The following is a 23495-nucleotide window of genomic DNA, read 5'->3' on the forward strand; positions in this document are numbered from 1 at the left end:
CCTTACTAACATCTTAATTAAGAATGAGTAACTTGATTGCTTGTACTATGGCTTTTGTGGATTTAAAATCTGATGGTACTATGTTCATGTTTGGGGAAACATTTGTAGGAAGATGGTATTACTAAGGAATGGGCTAATTTACATTAGAATAATTGAAGCTGATTGTTTAAAGCAAACCGTATTTTGTTTTAACTATTTTTATGGGAATCTTTCTAAAATGTATAACTATAATTCATGAATATATTGGCAAATGGGCATATCATATTTAAAACAAATATATAACACATCTAGACCCTAGAAAATTAGAAGATCATGAGAACTTTGGCCCTCAGGAAAACTTAGTTAATTTTAGTAACTTATTCAAGTTAATTTCCTTCCCCTTGTCCTCCTGTTCTTCTTCTTTTTCTTCTTTTTTTAGTTTCTTAATGAGTTAGGAACTGAAACGAGGGGAAAAACACTGAAAAATATGATGACTCACTTGGTAAAAATGATTAATGTTAACATATGTGTATAGTATCATAGTAAAATTAGAATCATTCAGGAAGGTAGTCTAATATAGTGAAAAGAGAGGGCTTTGCACACACAACACAGATATAATTTTTGACTCCATCCTTTTGCAACATTGGACTTTGACCAAATCATTGAACTTCACCTGATCTTCAGTGTTCATACATTTAAAATTGGGATCACAGTAACAACCTTGCAAGTTCTTGACAAAGTGTCTAGTAGATGCACAACAAAACCCTATTATAATTTTATTCTTTAATTTTTCACTTCAACACAGCCTTCCTGGCTGAGCACCCCACATGAAGGGAACTTCTCAACATTGACAAGTCCCGGTCTACAAACACCATTAATTCAATTGTAGGTAACAGGTTTGTTGCCCACTTTGTTTAGCTGTGATGGTTTAAGAAAGCTATATTCTACAAATATTTTGCTTTTATAAGATCAACTGTTTACTTATACACAAGATGAATCTACATATATTGTTGATGGGCATGAGTTTTTAAATTCTATTATCTGAGGAAAATAATGTGTTCTTTGTGCCACCTGAATTATTCACAGTAGCTACTAATTGATCGTAAAATACAATTTATAAGAAAATTACAGGACAGAGAATCGTGCATTCTCAAAACTCAGTGTGGGATGCTAACAGTTGATAGTCACAATGCCAATCATTTCTTTCAGAAAATTCAACAACAGATTAAGATCAGAAGGAAGAACAAAACCATCTCTGCACAAGTTAAGGAGAATTTTGCTATTAACCATACAGGAGAGCCCTTCTAAAGTCATGTGTGAACATTCTCTAAATGGCCACAAGTAGAGATCTATAGCACCGTGTAATATTCTAACTCCTGAAAATAATGACCAAGTGCTATAGGATTAGGTTTTTAAATATCATTTATTGACTTTCTAATTGCCTTCCTAACTTATTTCATTTACCTATATTCATGATTTTGAAGGCTTGTTGTTATAATGCATAAGAAATTAAAGAATATGTAGATCAGCATTTCTTTTCCAGGGAGTGGAAGGTAAACCTGTATGGTATGCCTGTTGTTTCATGAAACAACTCATATGAAGCTTTGTAAGTGTACAGGAGGAAAATTAATAATATTATCTTTGTTGGTGAGACAATACATACGATGGAGCGAGACAGCAGTAAATATGGCTTGCATTTTGGAAAATAAAGAATGAGAAACAAGATTTAATCTGGACAGATTAATTTAGAGAAAATGCAAGTGATAAGACTTTGACTCTGACTGACAATTAGAGAATAAAACAATTCTTGCCAAGTTTATTGCTCTGCATGGATCCAGTATTTATAAAACATTTGTGCTTCCATCTGTTTCTCTCAGGGATTAGTGGAACACATGTTATTGTTTAGCTAGAGTTCATTATTAATTATTGGTAATGAGTTTTTAAAATTATAATTTGATTTTTCCTCTGGGATAAAGTATTTCCTTTGTATAATATTGTCACACCCTCAAAAGTAGCCCAAATTACAGTTCAAATTCTGAAAACCTTATTAATGGAATCTGCAGACATGATGACATAAGTCTCAAGTTTTGCCTTTTTATGCCATTAAATATAATACTTCTAACTAAGACAGCCTTAACACTTTTTAGCTAAGATTCTGTCTATATACCCGAAGATGAACCGAATTTCTAATTCTCTATAGTGAATATGCACTATCCTATGGTCAGTAACCATTCTCACCTCAATTGCCGGGACCATCTTAACAAGCCAGCATAAAATGTAAGGATCAGGCCATTTTGTTGCATCTAATTAAAATTCTCTTGTAGTTACACACTCTATATTCAGTTGAAAAATTAAGAAAATTTTATTTAAACCTAGAAAGTGAATGTATGCTACTAAGGCTGGCCCTGTGGGCAACAGGAGTAGACACATATCTACACTGTTTAGTTTTAGGAGTCTTATGGGCTCTGATGAGCTCCTCTTTCCAGAAATACTTTCTCTGCTGCCCTTCAATGACCTAACAACCCCGGCATTAGATCTCTTGATTGTGTAGATGGCTTATGTTATAGGACGTGTTTTAAATAGCCTCTAACCTGTCTTAGGGAGGAGAGGAAGAGAGAGAAAAAAGAGAGAGAGAGAAACAGAGAGAGATTCTGTCCTCCCATGGTGGCTGTACTGCAGCTGATGACTCCCATTTTTTTCCATAGGGTTAAAGTAGTCTAGTCATTTTCTTATGAGAGAACTGGTAAAACTGGTCAAGGCAGACATTAGTTGCAACACTGAGACTCAATTTATGGTGGGGTTTTTTTTTAATAGAAATTGGTAGTACAGATGGTCAGATTAATTCTTTTATATTTGTTTATCTTTATCAACCTTCCAGTAACTCCAATTTCCTTTTCAATACTTTGTGGTTCAGCACATTTTTCTTAAGAGACAGCCATACTGATAGCTTCATTCATTTAGGTAGACTCTTTAAAAGAAACATCATGATCTTGCTAAGCATTTTCATATTCCCTCTTCATCAACTTCCACCTCGGCCAAATGAATTATATGCATTGCTGGGCAGAGTCAACAGAGTTAAACAAGAGATAAATTTCTATAAGTAAGACATCACATGGCTCACAGACCTCTTTATACTCACTATAGATAAAGAAATCAGTTGAAATGTCCAGTACAAGGCCCAGGGCTAGTGTGATTTTGCTTAGTAATTTTAACACTTTTTTTTTTAGCTTTTCATCTCTGTAGCCATATGATTCAATACAAGTTAAAGTTTATCCCTTAGAAGTTATCCCATCATTGAAATTCCAGCTACTGTCTGACTTTTACCTGAGCCAAGAATTTATGTCAAGGTAATTTATTCCACTTTCTGTGTCATTTATTCTCTAAAAATTGAAGGTATTCACCTATCAAAATCTTCTCTGACTATAAGAAGATATTCTTTGGCAGCCTATATTCCAATTCTATGGGTTTTAAGCTCACAGCTAGAAAGAGCCTCAAGGAATAAGTTAGTACTCTCATTTTATTAAGATCCTTTTCTTGAACTTCAGTAGTGCTTAACTGAATTTTTGGTTTGATCCTGCTGAGAAGAGGTCAAATGTAATTGCATTATAGTCACTGTTCTTTAGTGGTTTAATCTAATGTATTTCAGAGCTCAATTCTCTGTACTGGAGAAGAACTAGGTAAGATTCAGCCTTGCTTTACTCTTCTCCAAAAAAATACTGCTCCATAAAAACATACTCACTTTAGTTCCAAACATCTAATTATTTTCACAGAACAAAAGCTTTGGGAGTTTCAATGTTTACTGAATAAGTATTTGTTGAATCCCCTCAACAAGATGATAGTCTAGAAAAGAGATAAGATAGCATAAATAATTTTACAATTAAAAATGACTTGATAAGTATGCAATAGAGGCTCAGAAAATGTACATGTTAATTTCAGTATACTGGAATAAATAGTTTTCTCCACTTATCACCCAGACCTCTTAATGTGTTTTTTTTTTATATTTTGAGTTGTTTAAAAAATTGTTTACAGAAGTAAGAATAAAGAGATAGTGAAAATTGTGATAAGAACTTAAGCATAGCAAAGCTAAATGTTTATTTCATCAATTCCCTGGTTTTGAAGGTGTTTATACTCCAAATTGAAAACACTTTCAGAAAGGAACTAACTGATTATCAACTATTATGCATAAACCTGCAAAGTATCCATCTTGTAGGTACCAATTCCAGATTTCAATATATTTAATAGGTTCTATCATGTTATTGCTTCTGGTTCTTTTAGAACTTGCATCACTGAAATGCAACAGATGAATTTTTGAAATCTTTGGTGACTCATAATTTTGTTGAAAAGATGATGTTATCTTCATTCTATAATTGCAAAACATTTTTATTCTTATATTAATAAACATTAATTAGGATGATAAATCCAGTGATTTTTTTCACTTATACATTATTGATTTCCTTCTGATAACTGTCTTCACCTTTTTCAGCATTTGTGCCCTTAAAAACCATAAATTTTGCTGCACAAGTTTTATAAGAGATGAAAGTGTACTGTTACATACCCTTTAACAAAACGAGATGGTTCAGGTTCTTGCCACAAAATATTACATGATAAAGTCCTAGTTGAAGGACTAACTAGATGAGAATGCCATATTTCCTTTTTGTCCTTTGAAATGTGTGTTCACTCATTGACTCTTGAGTTTGAGAAAATTCATTGTCATCTAAAGATTCATAGTGTGAGATTTCACTTGAACCATCAATTTCAATTTCACCCTAATCATTAAAGTTTAGCATACTGTTATCTGTCTTTTTGCATTCATTTTCTAATTCATCTAATAACTGAAATAGCTTCCTCTGTCAATTTTCTTCTCTTTGTAGTTTTGGATAGAAAATAAAAATTCTAAATCCTAAATTGTGTTCAATGAAACTAAAAGTGTACCTTAAAAATATATCCAGGTTCTTTTATACCTTCTTGAATGATGATGCAATACTTTAGTCAACACAATAAGAAAACTGAATGATGATGGGATAGTGATGATTTATTTTATAATTGCATCATCCTTCTAGGCAATTCCATCATTATTCTACTTTCTTATTATTTTAGACTTTTTAGCTTGTTGGGGATAATTGATGAGTAACAATGAAACAATTCCTGATTTGATGAAATAGAAAATGTTCATTATGTAGGAAAAATAAGATCATGAAAGTTCTATAATGTGTCCTGGATTTTTAAAATTGTCCAATGGTGCCACATGGTAATTACAAAATAGAATGAGTTTTATTGTGTTTAAAAAATAAGTAAATTTTTTCTTTGTTCCTTGGAAGACCTATAAGAAAAAATAAGACAAGACATATCAGTCTGTGCAAATAATTACAATTGCTCAAAAAGAAACTCAAAAGCTAAGATTGGCTCCAGTGGAGGTTGACAGTACACTGAGAACCAACGGAGAGAACACAAATCCAGGGGTCACACAAGCCGGGATTGAAATACTGTGCTTGTGTTTTTTGTCTTTTCTTTTGAGTCTCAGTTTCTTTAGAACATTTATTTCTTAAGGGTGTTAAAATGATACAATGAAATAATACATGCACATGTCCTCCACCTGCACTTTTTTTCTTTTTCTTTTACTATGGACGTTTACTGCAAAGAGACGGTGCTTCTGGTATGAAAGATCAGAGAAGCTCTTATGCGAGAAGTGAAGATTGAAATGGGTCTTGCGACATTGGTAGGATATGCTTATATGAAATTAAGGATAAAAACATATAAGGCTGAAGGGATAGTAATTAAGGCACAGAATCACAATATCTTGAAATGTTTTTTTTTTTTGCGACTACCAGTTGTTGAGTATTTACTCTCTGCCAGGCTCTTAAAATAATCTTGTTTAGGGGCCGGCCCAGTGGTGCAAGCGGTTAAGTGAGCGCGCTCTGCTGCGGGGGCCCCAGGTTTGTGGGTTCGGATCCTGGGTGCGCACCGACACACCGCTTCTTAAGCCATGCTGTGGCGGCGTCCCATATAAAGTGGAGGAAGATGGCCATGGATGTTAGCTCAGGGCCAATCTTCCTCAAGAAAAAAAAAAGGGGGAGGATTGGCATCAGATGTTAGCTCAAGGCTAGTCCTCCTTGCAAAAAAATAAAAAAATAAAATAATCTTGTTTAATCCTTATAAAATTTTGGGAGGAATATATTACCATTCCTGTTTTATAGAAGAAAGAATCAAGGTACAGAGAGTTTAGGTGTCTTGTCCAGGTCACACACAGGGCAGACAGGGGATTCAAACCCAGGCCTGCCTAATTCTAAAGCCCTCAGGATTAAGACCGAATCTCCATGCTTCCCAGACATAGATGGGGAACTGCACATGGTTCACTTTGGTTGACACTCAGACAACCTAGAAAGAGAAAAAAAAAAAAAAAGAAACATTATGCAAGATGGTTTGCAGAGAATGGAATTGGAAAGACCGGTTAGGATAAATCCAAGGAGAGGAAGTAAAGCTTGATCTTAGGAGATGGGATGGACAGAATTAAGATGATTTTAGAGATATCACAGAGGTAGAATCATGGGATTTATTATTATAGATACCAAATGAGAGGAAAGTAGAAGATTATTCAGAGATTGTAGCTCTGAAAAACCAAAAGGATGCCCTAAATGGAGTGTAAAGGAAAAGGGTGGGTCTAAGCTCAGCGGAGTAGGCGGGCGGGAGAAGCAGGAGGCTGAACTCATCTCCTAATCTTCAAGCCACAGACAGCATTCAGTTGCACAAGGGGAATATGTGAAGATTCCCATCCAAATATCATTTGTTAAGCACCTGCTAAATACCAAGGTTCATACTGGATACTTTCACACACTTTACTCATTTAACTCGCACAGCAAACTGAAGTAGGCAGTTAGATAATCAAGTGTGGAATTTTGAGCAGAGGTCAGCGGTGCAGATGGGGTTGCCAGGAGAGTGAGTGAAATAAGTCAGCACACAAATACTGAGCACTTCTGTGTGCTCAGCAGTCCCAGGCTGAGTACAGTAGAGGATGTAAGAATACTAAAAGATGATCTCTAGCTTTAACAGGTGGAGTGTTTTCACTTTTCACTATTTGAAAGAGAAAAAGGAACTAAAAAATAATAGAAAAAGTTAAAATTTGAGAGTTAGATTGTATAATACAGACACTAAATGTTACAAGTTTCAGAGGAGAGACATCTGTGATTCCTGGCATCACGGAAGATAATGTGCATCTAGAATTTGAAACATGGATAATATTTGACTGTGTGCTCAGGAATACATAGTGCTTGCTTGGTATACGAATGAAAGAGAAAATGAATGGGGACATGGCAGTGCATGTTTTGTGACGTTGTGTTTATATGAAAATGAGGATATCAGACTGGCAAAAGGAGAAATTAAGATTAGAAAACATTGAGGAATGAGAAGTGATAAATTTGTGGTGATAGATTACAGACAGACACTTGGTCAATCAAGCAGAGTTGATACTTGGCGTAGAAGAGAGTCTTTAAAAGATTTTTAGTAGAAGAATGACACTAAACCAGCATTTCTGAGAGCAGGATTAGGCGGCGCTCAGCTTAAGGTTTTGGAAATGATAGAAAATTTGTGGAATATTGCTAAAGCTGTTGAATCTAAAATATGGTTTTGAAGGAAGGAAGGGCAAATTTTACTAAGCCATTTTTCATGCAGGTAGTGAAGGGAGCTGTGTATAAGTGGCTTAAGGAATTAATATTGCAACTCAAAATGCTACAAACTATCCTGACAATTTAAGTTCACACAAGTGGTAGAAAATTAAATGAGGTCTAGATGTAAACAGGAACAGTGAAATATATGTGACTTTTGGCTAAAAACACAGTGCAGTAAGGAAAGTGCTAAAACCAGACCCGTTCATAACCTAAAATGGAGAAATAGCTTCCTTTCCTTCTTTGACTAATTTCTGTTGTTGTTTTGCATTGTTTTATTTTTATTCTTCAGAGGTAGCCATTCAATGCATGGACATTACAGGCAGTGAGAACAGGTGGTTAGGCTCACAGACTCCAGAGCCAGACTGAGTGGCTTCAAATGTAGGATCTGCTGTTTGCTTGAAATATGACTTGAGTCAAGTTAATCAATCTCTCTGGCCTCCATTTCCTCTTCTGTTGAATGAGGCTGATAATGGGATTGTTGCAGAATACATGAGCAAGTGGTCAAAGTACATTCAGTCCCTAGCTCTCTGAGTGTTGGCTCTTCTTTACTAATTGAACACACATCTAAGAGTTGCTACAAGTAGAATTTTGATGGGGAGAGGAAAGTGTTTTTTCAGAACCAGGTAAACAAACAGCATACAGACCAATTTTGCCCATTCTAGCCATCTGATGTCTTCTAGCTTTGGTTCTACCATCTATGTAATATGGGTAATAATATAATTTATAGTGTTATAATGAGGCTCCTATGAAAAAATCCTGCATTACGTGCATTAATGAGTTTGGTTTAAGTGTCTTCTAGATGAGTTCTAGGAACTATGCTAGATTCTGTAGATACAGCAGTGAACACATGCGTGGTGCCTACTTCTCCTTTAAAATGGGATAATAGACATTATTTTATAGGGTTAACGTATGGATTAATTCATGCACACACACATACAATATTTAAGTGTATAACGGTAGCAGTGGTGCCCAAATATAGCAAAATTCTGGTTTTCTACTTACTTCTTATATCTTTCTGATTTAATTATCATATATCGTTATCATTCTCTCCCTAGCAAGTCTTTCTTTACTGCCTTAGATACACCTTCGAGAAACATTTGCCTTCAAATCCCCACTGCCCCATACCTTGCCAGATACATGGTATGTTTACTGAATTGAATTCATGATGTATAATATTTATCTCAATGAAAAAAATTATTGATGATCATCCCAGAGCAGCCTTCTTTATTCATTCCTAGAAATAATCCCGTTACTTAAAAAGATGACAGGTTTCTAAGCATTGCAAATAGGCCCTGTGTAAAGATTCTTAAAGGAGTGATTGGTAGTATCTCTAGAGACAGAGGCTTAGAATTAACAAAGCCGGGTTCGCTGTGTACATCCATAAACTGCAGGCAGCATACAGAATTAGACAGAAGTGATAGAAAAAAAGGAGATAGAGCCTACAATTAATTACGGGTGTGCATAGTTCCCGGACTTGGCATCACCCCCTGAGAGAGTTGCTTTCTGATTATGTGAAGTCGATGGAAGCTGCTCAAGATAGATGTATCAGATTTCCATATTTGTCTCAATCAATCCATTATACAGTCTAGTCACTGTAAACAGCCGGAATGTACACAGAAATAGACCCAGGCACTTCCGAGTGGTGGCCATTCCACTGATGTTGCTACTGCTCTTTCAGTCGGCTTCATTGTGGGAAAGGGTGTTAGGTTTAGGGAGAAGTCTAGCAAATAAGAAGACTTCTCTCCCTGTAATACAACATTCATCTGACTTTACTTTCTCTGCATCCTTTTAAAGAGAACAAAATGAAGGCCTAAGTTTTCATTTTTCTCATAGTCTCAGAATTTTGTCTCCTACCCTTTGGAAAGTGGTGTCAGATTCTAGAGGAACATCTTTGCTGTGGGGAAACTTGCATTAAAGTGTCATTTGGGTCTAGTCTTGTCACTATTAATGGTATGGATCTGCTGTGAGACAAGAATAAATTCCTTCCCAGGTAATCTACTGGGACTATTCAAAGCATGTTCTAAAATAGCCTGAAAAGGAACAAATAATACAGAGCAATTTGAATTGCTGAGAAGCAAGGAAAATTAAGGTTTAATCAAAAAATTATCAAACTAATTAGGTGTTATTTATTAATGTGTCATGTCTTGTAATAATCTTATCTGTCAGTTTATATGCAAGAGTGCAGATTAAAAAAGGATTCTAGTAATTATGTGAATATATTCCCCTATTGCTATGTTAGGGTTCTTTCAGGTTGCCCAGTAAATAAAAAATAGAGAATCTAGGACTTTCTAACCATTCAAATAAATGCATAGTTCTTATCCCTTTTCTTAAGCAGGCCTTATTTTAAACACGGAAGTAAGTATGCCCCATACCTATTTTGATATAACTAATTGTAAACTAAGTAGTTTGATATAACTACCTTCAGAGAGACCTATTTGATTCATGAATATGCCTCTTTCATAGCTTTTTTTCCTGTGCGGGATGTTTGTGCAAGCTGAAGACAATTATGAATTTTGCAATATTATCATTAATGTTGCCAATTGTGGACTATTCTGCCAGTTGCTCAGTATTTTTTGACAGGTCTGTGATGGCTATTCTAGCCCAATATATTTTGCATTTTGGTTTTCTAAAATATTCTATGTTGAGGCAATAATACTGTTATTCCCACATAGTAGTAATAATTATTCCGTATTTGAAGACAATATTTTTTGGTTGTTTATATCCTCAACATCCAAGTTGATATGCTCAAAGTCGTTTTATTAATCCATCTCCCAGCAGTTACTGATTCCCTAGTATGTACTCAGTGTTACTGGTCACAAGATGAGTTTCCATGCAGAAGGTCACAATCTAGTCAGAGGAGATTGTGTATAAAACAATGAACAGCATAAAGCAGCTGGGGGAGAAAAATGGGAAAATGTGCTGTGTAAGTACTTAATCATATGATGCAGGTTATACTCATTATAAATGTCTAAAGAGGAGAGGGCCACAGAGGTTGAGACAGGCTTCATCAAGGTGTAGTCCTGCTACTTTCTCAATGCTTGTCTTCAGCTCTATTGTGATGGTTATTATTAATTGCTTACAAAGAGTTTAGTGTTTATTCCTATTTAGGTGGTCAATTTTTTCACCCCAGAAGGAAAAAGAAGTTAATGATATAATTAGATGCACTTTATTATTAACAAGACCAAATGAGAAATCAGTACAGGTTAAAAACTGAGAAAAATAACCTCTCACCATGTAGATGTTATCCATAGCACTGTGTGTCCTTACAAATTAGACCCTGTTATACTTTAGTGTCTGTCGTTTGTCATTCACATTTCATTATTTACATTATATCTCTCAAATTCCCGCTGCTCTATTTTATTCAATATTTCTGCTTTGTGATGATCTGCTGCTTTCCTAAGGGAAAAAATGCCACCTACAAACCACTTTCTACTGTAACCATCCAGGGTGTTTAGGTAAAGAGCAAGCGTTTAGTAGACAAGACTTGTGTGTAACAATTGGAATCTCTTATAGAAAGTAAGGGAAAATAGATATAGAAAAAGGACCAATATTGTCATATTGAATTATCCTGTGAAAAACAAACTGATGAATTCATATTCTCTCATATGGCAGTTGCGTAAGATGTAAACCTTTTCCATTTTCTATTATTCGTGACAAGGATTACATTAATAATTTTCTCCAAGAGGAATATTATTTTTTGTATAATTATAAATAGTCTCCTGGCAGATAGATGCTGGATCAGCAGTGTGTATTGTTTTAAATGACAAAATAGTATCAATTATACACAATTTAAAATAGGAAAAGTTGGATGAGTTCCAAATGTGTTATTCAAGTGAGAATATATTTGTAAATTTAATTGTGACGTTAAGCCCATTAAATAGGAATTATTAAGAGGTTCCCATTTTAGCCTTTATCTATTAGGTACAAGAACTGAAATATTAAATTTATGTTATACCCCTGTAGTTGAAAAGATGTGGAGTCTGATCATCTTTATTAAAACAACCAATAGAAAATTATCTCCTAAAACAAAACATCAAGTCCTTGTTTCTCCTCCTGAGATAAATTCCAAGACGAGAAGGTACCTTTTTAATTGGCTCTATCTTTCTTCCTCAGGCTTTTCTTGCCTTTTTGAATTGCTTGTGAACATGGAATAGTTGCATGTGTCAGAAACAATGAGAAAAAAACAAAAAAAGAAAGACATTTTCCAACAGGTGGAGACAAAGGGTAGGACAGTTGCAACATCCCTTCCCTTTACCAAGTCCTGTGTGGTGTGGAAATAGCCAAATGGGTGGTTAAAAAGTGTCAAACTGATTCTGTGTCATATGAATTAGATTTCTGTATAAAAGAGAAGCAACCCTGTTTTTCAAATGCCACTCAGTAGCTTAAAAAATGTCTTGTTGCGTTTGAGGATGGGGGAAGGAAATTCATAAACAACCTTGATTAACATGGCTTACCTAGAGCTGGAGATAAACTCAGCTAGGCATCCACACATTATTCTGCATCTACCCTTTAAGGATTTTTGAGGACTATCAGAGAGATGATGATGACAATGTCGATGATGATGATGATGAAAAGATTTACCAGTTACTGAGTGCCAATGGTATGCCAGGCACTGTGCTAAGCTCTGGACATGGATCATGTTATTGAATTCTCACCAAACCCTGGGAGGTGAGTTATAACCTCTGCATCTCATAGATGAGAAAATTGAACCTAGGGGAAGTTGTGGAATTTGCTCAGATGGCTGGATATTCCTTCCAGCACTGTAGGAAGAATTACAAATATGTTTTAAAAGGGGAGTAGCTGCCTCTTAGGTTTTCTTTCTTCCTCCTTTTTCTTCACTCTGCTTTCTAAGTGGTATAATTTAAGACAAACTCACAGTCTGTTTCCTTTATGATGTAAATTTGACATGTACTCCTAAATCTTGTCAATACAACTGCCAAAGAAAGCAGTCAATCTGCTGATAACTTTTAGCTGCCTTTGTTGGGTGGTCAGTGAAAGGAATCTGGCATAGAAACTGCAAGCAGAGAGACTGTGGCTTGTGACCAAAACTATTGAAGCAATCTTGGATATGGTTTACTTTTAAATTTCCTGGGTGTCTATTAAGCTGGCCATAAAGCCTGATAAAATGTCACCCAGTTCTATCATTATATGTTTAAGTGTATTTTATTCTTAATGGTTAGAGTGACAGCAAATTGAGATGAAAGAGAACATAGGGTAAATTTATCTCTAAGGTTGTAGGTGGGTCCTGAAGTTAATGAGAATGAAAACAACAGATTCTAGTAGTTTAGGAATTGATTTAGCAATTGACTGTGCCAGCTGCTCTCTGTCAATAACCTCTTTGGTAGAATCCTCAAGTCAAACAACAAGAAAAGATACGAAACAGAAGGAGACATTTATTCTCCACGTTTAGACAGTTTACAAAAATGTCAAGACTCTTACCTCTTAAGAAGTGAATTTGTTATCCTACTTGTAAATTCTTTTAATACATTTTATAAATGTGATGATTTTTCTCTTGGGAACTGTCTTTTCTCTTATTTACTCACTTTTCTGTTGCTGCTCACTTTCTCAATGATCAATAATTTGGTTAACTGAACTTGATGTTCAGTCTTTGAGTACATCACTAAAGGTTGTCGGATCTCTGAAAAGTAATACTGAATATAAAACCTACTCCTTCCACTCAACACCTTAGAGAGTAGGCATCCCCATTTTGGTAAAGAATTTTAGATAATTTTGATTTTGGAAAACAGCATCTCAAAGATCTAATTTGAATTCCCTATAACTTTGAATATTGAATTAACATAATTGATGGTCAAAAACATGTTATTTGTAGGGGCCGGCCCGGTGGCGCAAGCGGTTAAGTGCGCGCGCTCCGCTGCGGCGGCCCGGGGTTCGCTGGTTCGGATCCCAGGCGCGCACGGACGCACTGCTTGGCAAGCCATGCTGTGGCGGCGTCCCATATAAAGTGGAGGAAGATGGGCACAGATGTTAGCCCAGGGCCGTCTTCCTCAGCAAAAAAAGAGGAGGATTGGCGGATGTTAGCACAGGGCTGATCTCCTCACAAAAAAAAACAAAAACAAAACATGTTATTTGTATTTTAAATCATCTTCAAATGGAACAAGGGTTAAAATATCCATTAATAGTATCATTTCGCTGTAATATACAATACTGGACTGAAGATCTGTTTTCTTTTAATTATTGTAAGATATCATTGACTATAGACTTCTAAAGCATAATATAACAACATAATGTTTGTAACTAATTGAAGTTGCTTAGCACTATTCCAAAATCGTCATATGTTTTGTTCATAACGTGCCCTTTTATATGATTTCTAAAATAAATGCACACACTGCTGTGCAAGGAGCCCTACACTGGGAGTCTGCAGACATGAGTCCTACTTATAAGCACTGGGGTGAATTTGGCAAGTTGTTTAGCTTCTTTGGGATGCAGTGTTCTCAGTGGACTCTAAAGTGTCTTCTGGCACTAAAATACTATTCGAGTTACATCTGTAGGTACAGAATTCTTTAGGCTGAAACACACCCCAATGGATAATTTACATAATCTTTCCACTGGAGGAGACCTGTAGATATTCAGAATATATTGCAAGTGTGAAGTCTTGATTGAACTGTTTAATTAATGAAGCGAACTTTCTTCAACTTTGAGCTTTAGCTCAGTTTTTCCCACTAACCCTGGATAAATGCATTAATGTTCCACTTTCACAGTGTTCCACTCATAAACAAATTGATAAAGATTCTCATAGAAAGAAAATAAATATTTTGGTCTGCAACTATAAGAGATTGAAAAAAAGGAAACCAAAAAATAAACAAGTCAAATTTCATTATGTATTTTGTTGGAAGTATTTGGTACTATACCAAGAACTAAAAACACTATAATTTGGTCTGTTCAAACACTCTAGAAACAGCATAAAAGGGTAGCATTTAGCAACATTTATTGATTCACTCATTCATATAACCATTCATTTTCTCCTTTAATTATTCATTTCCTTTATTAAATATATATTGATGTTCCAGATTCTGTCCTCAGTTGCTCATAGTCTTATAAGGATTAAAATAACAGCAACAAAAAAGTCTAGACTTATAAATAAAGAAATGCGTTAAGAAACAGAGGATGAAGTGTACACCGGGTACTCTGGGAGCATAAGGAGTTGTGAGGGGAGTGGGTAGAAGAGAATCAAGGACAAGATAAAACGGCTAAGTTTTGAGGAATTACTAAAACAGGTCATGTTTTGGGCAGTTTTTTCACTGAGAATTTGAAATCCCATCCATTTAATTGGATGACTCCATGGCGAGTAGGATATTTGCATTCTAAGTACATGAAACAGTTTTTATTTTTTTCATCTGAGACCATAGTCTATCTAATTTGCCTCACAAATCTCTTTTGCTACCAGTTTTGGCCTTTGTACTAAAAGAAAAACATACAATTCATATTACCTGTTTGCTGTTTCTTCCATCTTTATTGTCTGCCTCTTGCCTCATCTTATGTATAAATATGATTTGCTGTGGGGTTGAAAGAGATATTGTTAAGATATCTAGAAGAAACTATTTAAGGAAAGTAAAGAAATAGTAATCATGAAAGTTTTGAAAACCTCCCATTTGACATTGTATCTAGAATTCTGGAAATGAAATCAGATAACTAGGGGACTGGTCTTTAAGAACTGAGCCCCTTCGATGGGCTACTTGAGGTTAATTCAGTATCTAATTAAGGTTAAACAGAACATGGGCACTGAAGAAAAGTATGAAACTTTTTAGCTTAGGAAGTGAATATTTACAGATCATCCAGCGTTATGAGTCATTTATGACAATAGGTAGAATAATTGGTGTTTATCTTGACCTTCCAAATAGATATTAAATAGAAAAATAAAATGAAGTGAAAAACCTTTACCTTAAATTAAGTCTGCTCTCAATACATGACCTTGGTTAAGTCACCTCTCCTTCCAGAGACCATTTTTTTTCCATCTGAAAAATTAGGGTGTTGGAATAGGGTGATGTTGGATGGGTGATTTCAAAGGTCCCTTCCACATCCCCAAATTCTATGATTATGATTCTATGCATCTATTTTTGTTAAGTCCCAAACATCAGGTATTCTGTCCTAATCGAGGTACAAGGATAAATGCAACAATGATATGATCTTGAATCAATCTTATTTCCTTTCTTTAGTTGGCTGTTCCATGGAAAATATTTCTACTTCATAAATTGGACATGAAAAGGAAAAAACACCAGCATTACCTTTATCATTTTTAATCAAAAGAATGTATGAAATATGTATTTGGCTACTATTCCTTGCTTTCCATCAAAGTGAATATGCAAATGTATAATAACACATGGAAATATTAGGGAAGCTTTTTATCAGGATGCAAAGAAACCTTTCCAGTAGAAACATTTTGGCCTGGAGGATGTTCTTTGATCTAAGAAGTTGAAGCTTTTGGTGTTTTAAATACCCTTGTAGTAGAGTAGCGTAACCAATTTATACTCAATAATCCATTTGCTTTAAATTTTTCTAAAAATCATGAAAAAAATCTTGAGAATCAATTGCCAATAAGATATATTATTGGAATAACCCAATAAAGTAATTGTGGTTTCTTCTTTAGTGTTCTCTAAATAAGTCCTGCAGCAAAATTGAAAACTATTATAATTCAAGTGACAATGACTAAGAGATCAGGCCATATACAGTAACTAGCTGGGTAGATGGAAAATTGACCCTTATTTGGATGTTATACTTCTCGTTTTGTTTCCAGATGCTCAAGTCAAACTATCATTCATCCTTGATTTCTTTTTCTCACTTCTCACATCAAATTCATTAAAAAATCCTATTAGGTTTACGTCAAAATATTCTCTGAATCCGTCCACTTATCTACAACTTTTATGGTTTTCATTGACCATATATTTAAAATTACCACCTATTATTCTGAATAGTATTCCTTCTTGCCCTTCTTTGATACGTCTTTTATAGAATATTTATTTCCATTTTACTTATTTAGTTGTTATTTTTTGTCTCTGCCCGCTAGAATCTCAGCTCCATGAAATAGGTGATTTTTGCCTGTATTGTTCACTGCTATAACTCCATATCCTAGGAAAGTGCCTAGTATGCAGTAGGTACTCAATAAATGTTTGTTGCATGAATGACCGAATCTCCACTGCAATCCACCTAGTCCAAGCCCATATCACATCTCACTTGGGTTATTTTAATAGTTTCCAGCTGTTCTGCTGCCTTTCATATCCTTTGCTCTACAATTGTTTTTGTTCACAGTAGCCAGTGATCTTTTAAAAACCTACTTGTTATACTAAAAGCCTTCAAAAGCTTACTATTGCCCTAGGGACAAATCCAAACTCATTGGAACAGCCTAGAATGCTCTGATATGAGCTTGTCTCTTGTCTCCAGCCCCGATGAGCTTCAAGCAAGCCAGGCTGGTTCCAAGCATAGGCTTTTTGACTTGCTTTTTCCTGTCAGGAATTCTTTTATCAGAGGTCTCCCAGAGGTTTGCTCCTTTGTATTCAAGTCAGAATTCAAGTATCTCCCCCTTGGAGAGAGGGCCACTTCATACATTATGCACTTGTTGTGCAGTTTGTGTACTTATACAAAGCCCTCCCCCCCCCAGACTGCTCCCCTCCCCAAGATAGCATGCCTTGGACGGGGGCTACAACTGCCTAGGGGAAAAGCTGCCTCTTAATTTTGCACTAAGCAGTTCCTTCTGGCCAAACCTTGTCATCATGGACTGCACACATGCAGAGAGGACACATTTTTCTAATTTGCACAGATCTCCCTATAGGTTAGTGGAGTTCTGCTTAGTGGTGGCCCTGCTCTGCCTTCACTAACCAGTTTAGTATGATCTCTTTCCCCCAGTCATTCTCTGCCTCACCACTCGGTTTTGATATCCCTACTTGTCTGAGATCTGAAATTATCTCTTGCTCATTTATTGCCTATCTCCTGCATCTCTAATGTAAGCTGCATAACAACAGGGTCCTTCTCTATTTTCACTGTGGTTCCTGAGTGATTTCATTTGTACGGTTATCTCCGTGAGGACTCACAATAACTCAGCTGGAGCAGACATGATTGTTCTCATTCTGCCTTGAAACAACTGAGACCTCAGTTAAGTGATAATTGCTTGTTCACTGTCTGTCCTTCTACAAGACCAAGTACAAAGTGTGCATAGTACATGTGTAGAATTTATCAATACATAAGCGGGAAGTGTAAAGATGCCTATGACTGGAGTAAAAACCTCCTTGATCACCCATCTCATACACTCTCCTGAACTTCTTCAGATGATTCCTTATTGGTGAGGTCCCCATTTCATAGCCAAATTCGCAAATTTGGGTTATTGTATGACTGGTGTCTCAAATGTTGGTTTGTTTTTAATACATGGGGTGGGAAAGGGAGGAGTGGTTGACACCCCAAATCCTTCTGGTCCCTTCCCTCCATTTGTAAGTGGCCCAAAAGTACAAGGCAAGAGAAAGAGACAATCAGTAAGGAAACTTGAAAGTCAAGGTGTCCTTATTTTAATAAAAGACGCTAGCAGAATCACACGTCTCTGCTTAAAATATAAAATCATGTTTGCATTTAATTTAGTATTTGTTCAATTCTAAACTTTAAAAATATTATCCTACATGTTACAAAAATAGTCTAGGAACCTTGCACCGATGTATAAAAGTAATATCTTTGTTGTAACAAACTTGCCTATCATTTCCTTTCTAAATCTTCCTACTTTACATTTAGTCATAGATTTACAAATGCCTTTTAGAACCTGAAAGAATGAATTGGGATAGAAATTTGTAATGATTTTACACTTTGTGTTTTTTTAAAAATGTAAATGAATTTTAACTCAATGATCACTTACTAGAGGGACACCTTCTCCATCCCAGCATCTTTTGCCACTCCTTGTTTACAGTGCAGGAGGCCTTTCAAAGAGTTTGTTGTCTTCTGGGTGTAGTCAGTACCTCCAGGAAAATGCAGTAGAGACCTAAGGAATAAAGTGTCTATCAGGAATTAGAGAAAAAAATATCCTCAATGTATGTTTCAAGATTTAGGGAGTAGATTCAGTTGTCTAAAAATGGTTTTCAACCAGGGAATCTCCTTTGGTAAAGAAACTAGATAAATTAAACTTTTGTATAGTGAATTGTTTTTTACTTCATGTAATCTGAATTCAGCTCAGAACCTCCTACTTGACTTAAGATTCCTAGTAACTCCCTTCATCATGTCTAACAAAGTAAAGACAACAGCAGTAACTTAATTATTAGAAGGAATGCATACTGTATACTGTCCCCAGTGGAATTTGACTAAACAAAAACAATCAAATTGACTTGTGTGAGAAAAAACTCAGAACAATAAAATATTGGCAGCTTACAAACATGCCATTCAGATATTATGGAAATAAGCCAGCCAAAATCACTCAAGGAACAGAAATAAAGCCAATTCCCTATGTTTGAATGTCAGAGGGATTTTCAGGTAATAGCTTGTAAAAGGAAGGGCACCTTTAGAGTTCCAATTTCAACAACCTAATCTTTCTTTCATAGAGTAACAATTTTCAGGAATTCCAGAGGAATGTATTCCTGATAAAATTATAAGCCTCTTTCCTGTGAATAAGTCCTGCTGTTTCTGTCATGTTTAATTTTATCTGTTGTTATGTTTTTGTTTCCTTACTTCAAAAATCTGTTTCGAGTCCTCTTGTGTAATTAGATGGGATGTAAATTGTACATGCATTATTGGCAAAGAATTAATATTTTGAGTATTTACTATGTGTTGAATTCTTCATCATTTAATCCTCATAACAGCCTTAAAAACTATCCTCATTTTAGGGGCCGGCCCCATGGCCTAGTGGTTAAGTTCGACGTGCTCTGCTTCAGTGGCCTGGGTTCGGTTCCTGAGGGTGGACCTACACTACCCATTGGTGGCCATGCTGTGGCGGCGACCCATACACAAAATAGAGGAAGATTGGCACAGATGTTAGCTCAGGGCAAATCTTCCTCAAGGAAAAAGAGGAAGACTGGCAATAGACGTTAGCTCAGGGTGAATCATCCTCAGAAAAAAAAACAAAAAAACAAAAAAACAATCCTTATTCTATAAAGGCCCTAACTGAGGCTTGGAGACTTCATGCGATTTTAAAGATCTCACAGATTATAAGAGATGGAGCTGAAACTCTCTCTTATATGCATTTGACCCCTAAGCATGCAGTCTTTATACTAAACAATGTTGCTTTCATTACAAAATTATATTATTAACATATTATATTTAATATAATTTATTATACAATATTATATATATGTAATATATCCATTCATATAGGAAAATAGTCTCTGATTTCAACAGGATTCTCTGACATTATTTGAGCATAAAAGAAGACTTTTCTACAAGCCAGTACTAAAGTCGTGCGTGATGCTGAAGTATGTTGTGCTGAATTTGTTTTGATGCCCCCAGCAAAAACTTGTCCTGAGCTAACAATTCCCCTGCCGGGGATGCCTATCACTGTCACTGTTGAGGCAGGCAGCCACTTGGTTTTTTCTTTCTCTTTTTCTTGTGGTCCTATTTCCCGACTACTGCCTCACAATGACGCAGTCATTTTAGAGAATGTAATAGAGTTCATTACAGTGGTGGACGATTTCTGATATAAACTGGTTATTGCACTATATGCTGCAGAAGCACCAGTTTGCATGTTTTAAGAGTTCTACATACTTTGGCATAAAGGCGTTTCTTTCAACAGATACTCTGTCTGGAATCCCTTCCTTTCCCCTCCTGTCTTTATCTGGTGAACGTTTTTTAGGCCTTTAAAGGCAGATTACAATTAATCTCCTCCAGGAATCCTTTTCCAACATCCCCTCCATGTATATTATTTCCCATCATCACCCTGTATTATAATGATCTGTCTACAAGTTAGTTTTAGCCAGTGCATTGGGAACTTCTTAAAGGCAGGGCTGGGGTTTAATGATTCTTCAGTGTTTGTACATAATAAGTGCTCATGAAATTTTTATTAAAAAAAATAATGATTTTATACTTCCTCCAGGTAAATCTAAGGATATTTAACATGTAAATTATGTATAATCCCCCATCGAAGGAACTTCATGTATTTTGAAATAAATTCCTAAAGACCTTATCAAGACCATAAAAGATGATGATCATACACTTACTACTGTTCATGGGTATATGACAGGGGAGAGAGCATCTTAGATTGGACAAGCACCATCCTATGAAGATATTTTTGAAAGCCTCAGTATTTAGAAACAATTGATTTATATTTATGACCACTTATATTTTAAGCTTTAGTCATTTAATTGACTCCTCTCTGACTCTAGACTCTCTCTAGAGTTTAAAAACTATACAATACCATCCAACCTTAGAAACATTTTTTTAAGAATAGCTCTCAAGCGAGTCTTGAGAATGGATCTTTCCAATTATATATCCCTTTGATTGACAAAGGAAACTCAGGGTGAAAGCTTTGCTCCTCTGTCTCTTCCCAGCTGCAGTCCTGGGCCCCCGTATATAAGATGACACTCTGCCGGCCTTAGGCAGTCTGAGATCTGGAGCCTGCATGGAAATCCAGCTCTACTTCTTAGGACCCGAAAGGCCTGAACCCCTGCTTGCCTCACTTTTCACACTGTAAAATGACAATTATACCTATATCCTAAGGATCTTATGAAGATTAAACGACAACACATCAAAACCATTTGGGACTGTTTCAGGCGTATAGTAAACACTATATAAATGTTAGCTGGGGAAAAATAATGTGGATCAATCTTAGTTTTAGTGTGCCCAGACTTACCTTTTCTTTACTCACTAAAAAAGAAACTTCCATGTTGTATTATGTTTTTATCAATTCTTTGCTTTCACGTGGAAAAAATTAATAGTAATATGGATTGATATTTTTCTAGGTATATGGCCTGCATGCTATGAAATGATATGCTTTGTTTTTACGCATGCTTGAACATGCTCAAGAATCAATCTGATGGATGTGACAACTAGAAGAAAACCCTGTAATGAATGGAGACTAACCTCTGCTTGGCATGAGGGCCTAGGCCTGGCATTCTTCCCTTCTCACCACCACAGAACATGGCGTGTGCACCTCCAGTTGCTCTGCCTGCTAATCCACAATTTGCCACAGCAAACTAATTTTGATGAATTCTAAAAAAGGAAAACTTCCAATAAGCTGGCAGGTCTGCTGACATTTGATAATATTTAGTTGTCAGTGAGATTTTAGAAGGCACATATGCCCACGTCGATTCCTAGATTAAAAAGAAACACATAGCGGGAGTTTATGGAATGCAAATGAATGATAAAACATTTTGCAAGCATTTCATATGGGATCATATGTTAGTTAATGTTTACAGTTCGTGGCCCGGATGGTTTTGGTTAATTAAAGAAATCACATGGATAAGGAAGCACTCAGAAACAATTGTGGGTTTTTATACAGTTCATAATAAGCCCAGAGACTTGAGGGAGCCTTTCAAGGTTCTATAAACTGAATATATTTTCCCTTTGGCCCATTATTTACTTAACTGCAGGTCATTTATTTTGGCAGGAGAAAATGTACCTGTTCAATATCAAAAGGCCTATGAGTTTTAACCTTCTTTTATTGCCCTATTATATCACTTGAGAATTTTTAGTTAAATGAAAAAAATGGTGATTTTTCTATATATTAGGATTCCTCTCAGCTTCTGTGATTTTAGTTTCCATAATTTAAGTGCACATTGAAAATAAATTGCTTTCTTTGATTGCATGTAGATTTTCCATTAATGAAGTCCAGTAGATATATTTAACATTGTATATACATCTGTGAAAAGTAACATATTCAGAAATGGCTGGGAAGATAACTGAGTGTATGTATCCACTTAAAGATCTCACCTAATAACAATTTTCTTCTTGCATAATAATATGAATTTGTACTTCAAATTATGAATTATGCATGTTGGGGAGAGATCCAGCTATTTTTGTTGTGGATATTAAATTTGTTAATACTTTTTTTTTCAATACCTGCTCTTGCATTGTGTCTACAGGACAAAGCCCAGCCATACCACCTCCATTACCAACAGAACAAGCTTCCAGACCCACTCTGGCATCACCTACTCTTGAAGGCAAGTATTTGATTTTATTTTTTCCAAAGATCTTCTCTATTGTAGATAAAATAGAATGTAGAGAAACAAAACAAAATAATAGCAGCTATAACAAAATCCATATTTTCTTAAATAGTTTCAGTATTTCTAAGCTACTATTTACTTTTCCTGAAATGATAGTTGGCTCCTTTTTAGAAAACCAAAAATTTCCTCTTAAGATTCTATATTGGTGACCGTGAGCTTCCAGAAGGATGTCGAGCTTCGTATCCTGGAAATCAAGCCAGAAAATGTAGGGGCAAATGGGCAAGGATATGCCTTATAATTCTTGCAGTTTTACCACAACTTGATCAATTTAATATCTTAAGAGTCTGGTGCCAGAGTTTCTGGGTTTGAATCTGAGTTCCACCTCTTACTAGCCGTGTAAATTTGGGAAGTTACTTAAATTCACTGTTCATGAGTTCCGTCATCTCTAAAAATGGACAAGAATAGTACTTATCTCATAGAGTTATTGTGAGGGTGAAATGGTATATATATATATATGTGTGTGTGTGTGTGTGTATATATATATATATATATATATGTCTGTGTGTATGTGTATGTATATATGCCAGCTTATAAGTGCTGTATATAAAGATGCTACTACTACTAAATAATTCTTCAAAATACAATGTTTCAAGATCAGCAAAATTAGAGGAAGGAAGTGTTATCATAATCAATTTTGCTAGAAATTTAAAGTCATTTCTTCAACTCTTACTTCATTCATTCTTTCAACTATTGTTTACTAAATCCCAACCACGAGGTC

The 23495-nt window shown here is 35.6% G+C and overlaps 1 protein-coding gene across 1 annotated transcript in view; it reads left to right on the forward strand.

Annotated features, from left to right (window-relative positions):
• The window catches only part of TRDN (triadin), a 197113-nt gene extending 174098 nt beyond the window's left edge, over positions 1-23015 (forward strand). The window contains exons 15-16 of the mRNA XM_058566165.1: positions 22637-22714; positions 22912-23015. Of these exons, the coding sequence (XP_058422148.1) occupies positions 22637-22714; positions 22912-23015 (182 nt within the window). The remainder of the gene's footprint in view (positions 1-22636; positions 22715-22911) is intronic.
• Positions 23016-23495: the final 480 nt, after the last annotated feature.

Source organism: Diceros bicornis, chromosome 23 (genome assembly GCF_020826845.1).
Source record: "Diceros bicornis minor isolate mBicDic1 chromosome 23, mDicBic1.mat.cur, whole genome shotgun sequence".
Lineage (NCBI taxonomy): Eukaryota > Metazoa > Chordata > Mammalia > Perissodactyla > Rhinocerotidae > Diceros > Diceros bicornis.